We start from the raw sequence: 8,984 nt of genomic DNA, 5'->3' as shown, positions 1-8,984 counted from the left end.
AACTTCTTGATAGATTTCAGTTGATTCCTGAAATTATCTGGGGTACTAATGTGGGCTCTGGACTTATCCTACCAGGTTTCAAACACTGGCTCTTCCACCTACTACTAGCTTCTACCTGGGAAAGTTTTTAAATTTCTATTTCTTTCCCTCTAAAATGGGGTAATAATACTTCATAAGGTTGTTGCAAAAGTTAAAGGATTTAAACCTAAACTTCATAGTATAATGCCTTGTTAGTCATTATCATTTGCTGTAGATATAGAAGAATCAATAGTAAAATATAGCTCTTTATAGAGCTTCTATAACTATGACATCTAGAACACAATCTGGCACTCCATAATAGATCCTCAATAAAAGCATAAGCCACTGTCACCTGACTGGTGACCTGGTGAAGGACAGCTCTGATCAGAGAAATACTGATGTGTTTTAAAGTAATGTGGGAAAGTTTATGTAATTTACCATTCTTGTCTTTGGCTCTAGTTGAAAATTTCTAACAGCCAAATATATTCACCCTTCAACAGCAAATTTCAGTTAATGAAGATCTGGATACATGGGAAATCACCATCTTACAAAGTTATCTGCATGAAGCAGATCACAAAGAAAATTGACTTTCAGCTATGAGGCTGATATTAGAAACAAACCCACCAGGTCTGGATGGGACTGGGGAGTATTAGCCAGTTTCCCTGGATCAGAACTAGGGAGAAGACACCTGGAAATGACCCACAGATATAGAGGGAACGAACTTAGTGGGGCAAATAGGTCTTACGCTTCCAATGGTCAGGACTGGCTCAAAAATGGAACAGAACATGCCCTATAAATAAGCTCTATTAGATCACATTAGCATATCCATCTTGGGCTCTTCTGGAGAAGTAAGAAAGGAAAAGAAACCAGATACAGATTATAGGTAACTTTTCTAAATGTTGTTTATGTAAGTTAGTTCACATTTGGATAAAACTGACAACACCCTATTTTCAGACTGTTGATAAAATCGTTATGTTAAGGTCATGTATCATATATTGATTTTTACTGCGTATTATTAGGAAATCCTGTCTAGGTTGGATATATTCTTATAGGTTATGAAGCAAAAGGAATATTAAAGCCTCTTGCTTTCCTCTGATTGTCTCAGATGAATGATCTTAGTTTAATGGGACACACACACAGGAAAACTGAAATCTGCCATTTCACCTTATCAAATTGTATATCTCTGGACCATTCACTGTGTTTGTAACTTTAACAGGTCCTATTAGATACTGGATATTCTGTTTGGCTTTTTTTTTTTTTTTTTTTTTTTTTTTTTGGCTGTAGCATCTGTTCCGAGTGTCAGAGTACAAATTTAGAAACTTTTATGGAGAGCTAGCAGGTCATCATTTCATTTCACGAACTGATCTGTTATAAATTTCTCAAGTAAAGCTCCATTGCTTGGAAGATCTTTTGGCATAAAAAATACAAAGGTATGTATCTAATCCTTCTAATAAACTTGGCATTTAAACAAAACATGAAACTGAGTTATATAAGGACTCTCTTACCCATAGTCGTGTTACATAAAGTATTGAATGTTATGAAACCTTACTGTATTCTGTGACATTACTCTTCATGCTTTATAATAACATGTTTTCATGGACTGAGAAAGTTATGCTATTAAATTTTAAATTCTTTAAATTATAAATTATTAAAAGACTTAACACTCTCCAGGTCTTGATTTTAGTTTACATGATTCATCATAATTCATAGCTACTTTCACACATATTACTAATGAAAAATCCTGATTTATGAAGTCAAATATATGAACTGCTGCATCTAATTTTAGAAAAGCTTTCTGTATTTCCACAGAACTGTAGAAATATGAAGTATTTGACAGTTGCTCAAATATTTCTGATTAATGAAGCTCTTAGAGCTAAGGCTGTTTATGCAATTTCATTTGAAACTTATTATCAGTATTCCATAAATTATTAGATTATGTGGATTGCTCCTCATCATTTTTAAATTCACTCCTTTGAAATAGGATCCTTTTTAAAAAAATAAAGATTAAAATGTTGAGTTGAATAACCATATTTCTGCACTTGAAAAGATTCTCCATTCTGTAATTTTCATCCAAAAAGCCACTATACCTTCACTTTCTTCCCCACATTTTTCTCCTCTCAAGTCCTTTTTCCTTCTTCTGGTATTTCTGGGCACTAGGTGTAAATCCAGATCACACACTCTTCTTTGCTCCCTAAGTGAGTACAAACTAGGTAGAGAGTGTGTATAGAAAGATAAGACTCCCTTAGCAGAACTGAGCCTTCCTCCCTCTGACTCAGCCAGAAACCTAGGAGTAGCCGGCAAGGTATGAGAAAAAGGAAAATGTTCCAAATACATTTTAGGAATTGGAAAGTAAAACTAGGAAATTGATTTGTAGGATTTTTTTGTTTTGTTTTGTTTTGTTTTTGTTTGTTTGTTTGTTTTGTGGAGGCATGGGAGAGGCTGTTAGCACATGTTCAAGCTCTAGGAAAAATGAAACTCAAATAGAATTATCATCAACCATTTGTCTTCTGGCTTGCAACATGTGTGCACACATTTAAAGTGAGGAATTAACATTGTTTAAGCGAAAACTTTCTAGATGTATACTAATTTAAAAATCTTTTTTTCTTAAAATGCTGGGAATAAGGAATTTGGTGAAAAATATTAGTTCTTTCTTGTCAGTTAATTTAGTCAAAATCAAAGTGCTCATGAATGAAAATTTCAGAAAAGTTTGTTGAAGAAACGCATTTTATAAATGACTTTCTAAATACATTTCCATACCTTTTCCTAATACTTAATTGAACCCATCCAAAGAGTACCTTGTTCTCTAACAGGAATCCATCCATAATCACATCATCAGTTAATCCTTGTAAATATCTCGAATTCTATTGACTCATTAAGTTCGCAGTAAAAAACATTCATATTTTTCAGGATGTCAAACTTGGGACAATTTGACTGCGATTTTTACCAATCTAATTATACTATTGATAATCCGGAGCAGAGTTCTGAAGATTCTAATACGTATGCATATGTTTATGGATCTAGAAAGTAAGTATTTTATATTGAAAAATATGCTTTTGTTTTAAGAAGGTGTGATATTTTAGTAAGGGGTTTCCACACTGGGAGGGCTTCCTTGGGGAAAGCAAAAGCTCTCTCCAGCATATCTTGGTAAAATACCCAAGAAGAAATGCCAGGAAAGGTCAGAGAAATTAATTCAGTTCACCTCAGGCCCATTTATAGGTGGGTGGTTGGGCTCTTCTTTTCAAAATACCACTTAACAGGGAGCCTGAATATAGGCCCTGGACAGAACAGAAAACATTTTCATTTCACATGATGTTTTTTGAGACACTGCTCAAAAAATAGATTTTATTTGACTAGTAAACATTTATCAAGTGCCTGCTGTCTGTTAGGAATCCCAATGATAAAAAAGAAGTCTATAATCTTTCCTTCATAAAATTTAAGAATTTATGTTGGACAGTGACAATTAAATATGTAATTATAATACAGTGTGAAAACTCTTAAATGGAATTGAAATAAACATATTTCAGAATGTGTTAGTTTTTTTAAAAAAATTTTTAAATTAACATATAATGTAGTATTAGCCCCAGGGGTACAGGTCTGTGAATCACCAGGTTTACACACTTCACAGCATTCACCATAGCACATACCCTCCCCAATGTCCGTAACACAATCACCCTCTCCCTACCCCCATCCCCCCAGCAACCCTCAGTTTGTTCTGTGAGATTAAGAGTCTCTTATGGTTTATCTCCCTCCCAATCCCATCTCATTTCATTTATTCTTTTCCTACCTCCCAAAACCCCATGTTGCCTCTCAACTTCTTCATATCAGGGTATATCATATGGTAATTGTCTTTCTGATTGACTTATTTCGCTAAGCATAATACTCTCTAGTTCCATCCACGTCATTGCAAATGACAAGATTTCATTTCTTTTGATGGCTGCATAGTATTCTGCAGAGTATAGTATACTCTGCATAGTATTCTTCCTTATCCATTCATGTTGATGGACATCTAAATTCTTTCCATAGTTTGGCTATTGCAGACATTGCTGCTATAAACATTCGGGGGCACGTGCCCTTCGGATCACTACATTTATATCTTTAGGGTAAATACTCAGTAGTGCAATTGCTGAGTCATAGGGTAGCTCTATTTTCAACTTTTTGAGGAACTTCCATGATGTTTTCCAGAGTAGTTTCACCAGCTTGCATGCCCATCAACAGCGTAGGAGGCTTTCCCTTTCTCCACATCTTTGCCAGCACCTGTCATTTCCTGACTTGTTAATTTTTGCCATTCTGACTGGTGTGATGTGGTATCTCATTGTGGTTTTGATTTATATCTTCTTGATACCGAGTGATGTGGAGCACTGTGTTAGTTATTTTGAGTTGACAATTCAACTCGAGTTGAAAATAAAAATGATGAAGATTTTAGTAATTTAGCCTCTACTAGGGTAAATAGGGCATTTATGGTAGGAAGAATTGGTTCAAGTTCTGGCTCTAGCCTTTGTAATATTGGGAAAGATTTTTAACTTCACTTCCTGAGTACAGTACACTGAGAAATAAGGACATTAATAGCACCTACTTCCTGAAATTATCATGAAGAACAGTTGTGCTAATGTGTAGGATTAGCGCACTTAGACTAGTGAACTGTGAGAAGGGTCTTCCTATGCATTAGGTACTATTGTGAACTGCATGTAAGTTAACTCATTGGATCCTCAGACAATCCTGAGATGAGAGCTAGTATTTTTCCCCGTTTTACTTATGAGAAAACAGGAACCAAGAGAAATTAAGGAACTTTTTCAAGGACACACAACTAAAAAGAAATGGGGTTTGGATTTTAGTTCAAGGTTGTTTGATTAGACTCAATACTAGGGTAGGCATATAATTTATAATAAAATCAAGACATCTGAAAGAGTAAAATGTATGCTAGGAATAATGATGTTGGTACAACAGGACTACAACTAGGTCATCTTAGGTAAATATGGGATGTGTAGTCACTGCTTCATTTCAACAAGTTTAAGCCAAATAACCACATAACAAATATTTCAAATTTATTAATTCTTGAAGTTTCATTTTCTAAACACAGAGAAGTGCCTTGAAAGCTCCAGATAAAGGAGGAAAAGATAAAATAAATACAATAAGCAATGGGAACTCTTCAGTTCCAACTATGAACAGGACAGTTCGGAAATTGTTTCCACTAGCTGATCACTCCTGAAGACACAAGAGATAGGTGCTGTTTTCTAGCTACTCCTGCTGAACCATTACTCTACAGTGATAGGGAAAGGATTGATATAGAGTGTTTTTAAAACTATCAAAGTTAAACCTCTGGAGTTTTATCCCATCAATGAACCTAGTCTATGTTGTCCAGCTTCAGTCAGGTACCATAAAAATTTCCTAAAATGAAAAACAATTTATACTGCCTCCTTCCTCCTTCACTCTCTTTCTATGAATATTATCATTAGATATTTTTATCATTAGATTTTTTAAAAAAATTATTTTTTAAATTAAAAAATGTATTAAAAATATATTTATAAGAAAAAGAGGATAAAAGAGTAAGGCTGTAGAGATTTGACTCAATCATTGCAGAATCTAACTACAGAAAAAGAACTTGATTGTATTTCATTTATGATTTATACTTTGAAGATCAAGAAAAAGTGTTTGGTGCCAGAAAAGTGTTAATCAGGCAGAGGGAGTAGCTTGGACAATAAAGTGTTACAGGATGGTAACTCAAAATATATAATCCAAAATCTAATAGGATTTTTCTGCTCTCTTCTCCTATTTTAGTGGAAGAAACTAGTCACCTTCTGTTTCTTTTCTTCAGATGGAGTAAACACATGGGTAGCATCTATGATCTACATTTTCAAACTAAACGAAACTAAAAAATCTAATAAGAGAGAAACAAAGCTTTCTCTTTATGCAGGGACTCATGGACCACAGCTTTCTGCCCCCACGCCCCAGCACCAAACTACCACCCAATTTTATTTCTCTATTTGATTATACATATCAACATTGCCCAGAAATCAAGATGAAAATGAGATGGAAATGAACATAACCAAACGGGGAAAACTCAAGATTATATTATTTTACATTGATGGCCTAACCTGCTTCAGTTCCTTAGCATTTAAATCCAAGTTGTGATTTGAAGACAGTAACATTTAAATTCCAATCCACACTGCAAGTCTCAGGAATTAGAAAAGGGCATATTAGCTGTGGTAGTTTTATGAGGTACATAAAATATGGAGTCAAGTCAGTGACTTACTAGGGTACATCAAACTCCAGAGATTCGATCTTTTATTCATACAGTGAATAGTTCAATTAAAATACACCCAAAACAGAAAAAGATGCTAACCATCCTGGCAAAAGACACAGGAATCCAGAGGATAGTTTTAGTCAGTCTGTCCATCCCCACTCTCATATATGGGAGTGAGCTTTAAAGATTTTATGCACGTATGTATATGTAAGTACATATTTATTTGAGTGAACTAGTGAGCACGCATGCGTACACATACACACATTCGCCTGAAGGACCAGGGGAGGGGGGAGGGGAAGAGAGACAGAGGAAGAGAATCTTTTTTTTTTTTTTTAAAGATTTGTTTATTTATTTATTTGACTGACAGAAATCACAAGTAGGCAGAGAGGCAAGCAGAGAGAGAGGAGGAAGCAGGCTCCCTGCTAAGCAGAGAGCCCGATGTGGGGCTCAATCCCAGGACCCTGGGATCATGACCTGAGCCGAAGGCAGAGGCTTTAACCCACTGAGCCACCCAGACGCCCCCAGAGGAAGAGAATCTTAAGCAGTCTCCACTAGGTGTCCCTGTTGGAGATTGCTTAAAAAACTTGCTCAGTGGCATACTGATCTGAAAGCTGGTTGACTGTAATTACTAAGACCATAAAAATATTTATATTAAAAACCAAGTTTTCTTATTTTAGGATAAACAAGAAGGAGTTTCCTTATTTTAAAGAACTATTCAGTCATTCAGATAGACACTATTTCCAACACCTGTAACCTGTCACCTGGGCTATATTTTCCCATACTTTAAAATGGGAAATCTATTCCAATTATTTAGAGAAAGGACAAGATATTTCCACAGAAAAGAAGACAACAACTGGAAAACTCTCTTTGAATGTCTTCATAGGACTTTAACAGACTGATACTGAATCCCCAGTTTTTCTGAATCCCCTGAGCTCATCTTCCTCTAGTGTGTCAAGCATAGTTTTGACTCTGCCAATGGTATGTTGTCACCGTGCACCTGCTGGCTCGGCCAGAATCTGGGAATGATGTAAATGCCAGGTCCCCTGCTACCATTCCCTAAAACACACCACCCTTCAACTGATCCTGTACGTTTTGTTCTTACTGGGGATATTTAAAATACCAGATTTTACTGGCTCACCTGGAGACTGACATAGACAAACTGTTTCTGGGAGTACCGACTGTATTTTTTTAATCAACAGGGTATTTTGAGGGGTACCTGGGTGGCTCAGTGGGTTGAGTCTCTGCCTTTGGCTCACGTCATGATCTCAGGGTCCTGGGATGGAGTCCCGCATCGGGCTCTCTGCTCAGCAGGGAACCTGCCTCCCCTTCTCTCTGCTTGCCTGTCTGTCTGCTTGTGATCTCTCTCTCTGTCAAATAAATAAAACCTTAAAAAAAAAAAAAAGACCAAACCAGGGTATTTTTGTTGTTGATCAGTCATATTGTTGTCTCAGGCTGTTTCAGGGGATGATGTTTCAAATTCTGAAACCCTTCCTAGTCTCAGGTTCCAGGAGGCATGCTATGTCATCTGGCTATATGAAATACACCCATACTTTAATATTAGTTAAAATGTGCAGCTAGACTTTCCATGACTTGTACTTATCTGCTGGTGCATTTTTTACAACCTGATTTACACTCTAGCCCTCCATGTGACACTGGGACAGCTCATCACCCCATGCCTCCTGGATCAGCTTGACAAAGGAAAGCAGCATCAGGTGACCATCATGAAGGAAGTCTAAACAGATAGTTTTAGAACAACAAAACTTTCAATAAAATACATACCTGGTGACTATGTGATAGGACACAGAAAGCACATTTCTGTAACCATAAAAATTGCTACTGAGTCTTTTAGCAATGATCTTTTCTTTATAATTTTTTACTATGTCATGTTAGTTACCTTACAGTACATCCTTAGTTTTCGATGTACTGTTCTGAGATTAATTACAATGATCTCCTATATTTGCTTTGGGCAATGAATGTTAAGTCCTACTGCCTCAGAGCCAGGGAAAATCTTTTCCCCAGCTGGAGACTATGTCTTATCTTAACACAACATCATCCATCTGGAGACTTGTTGGAACTTTATAAACCCAGGTATGGATAGTGAAAAGGGAAATACTGAAGAATTGGGTGAATGTGCAGAGAGTTTTTATACAGAGCAGGTGTGTGGCCATTGTTTTATTGCTTAGAGACAGAAGCCCTGGCATGTGTATAGGGGAGATTCTCCCAGTAGGAAAACACAAGACTGGTGGGATGTTGTCAAATTCAGTTTGGGTGTTCCAAGGAGACCAAAATGATGAAAAGTGAAAGATGACCAGCACAGAAGGCATATAAACTCCTGGCCTCCTATTTATGTTGTTTTCTTTGAGGAAGAGACAACTATTTACAAATACAGAAGATGCTGTTCAGACTTTGCAGAAGATGTCTAGAATGCTTTGTGTAAGTCTCAGGGAGAAAAAAGCATACTAAGACATAGCTCATGCTTATTGATCATTTTTTGTATGCCCAACGCTGCTCTGAGTGCTTTACTTATTTCAGCTAATTTAATTTACAAAAACCTTATGAGATCATCATCATCATCATCATCATTATTATTGTTATTATATAGCAGACTTTTTAGTGGCTTGGGTATATTGGTAGAAGAACTGCAAGCCCTGTTCAAATTTAATATCAACAAATACTTTTTTTATTTGGTTCTTACTCATTCATATTTTTTTAATGACTTTATTTA

The 8,984-nt window shown here is 36.1% G+C and overlaps 1 protein-coding gene across 1 annotated transcript in view; it reads left to right on the top strand.

Moving 5' to 3' along the window:
- Positions 1-1,321: 1,321 nt before the first annotated feature.
- Positions 1,322-8,984, top strand: part of YIPF7 (Yip1 domain family member 7) — a 32,362-nt gene continuing 24,699 nt past the window's right edge. Inside the window, exons 1-2 of the mRNA XM_032334204.1 lie at positions 1,322-1,448; positions 2,926-3,042. Of these exons, the coding sequence (XP_032190095.1) occupies positions 2,927-3,042 (116 nt within the window). The 5' untranslated portion in view covers positions 1,322-1,448; position 2,926. The remainder of the gene's footprint in view (positions 1,449-2,925; positions 3,043-8,984) is intronic.

This window comes from Mustela erminea, chromosome 2 (assembly GCF_009829155.1).
Source record: "Mustela erminea isolate mMusErm1 chromosome 2, mMusErm1.Pri, whole genome shotgun sequence".
In the NCBI taxonomy this organism is placed as follows: domain Eukaryota; kingdom Metazoa; phylum Chordata; class Mammalia; order Carnivora; family Mustelidae; genus Mustela; species Mustela erminea.
Note: the sequence above shows the minus strand (reverse complement) of the source record. Positions and strands in the feature narration are given on the sequence as shown.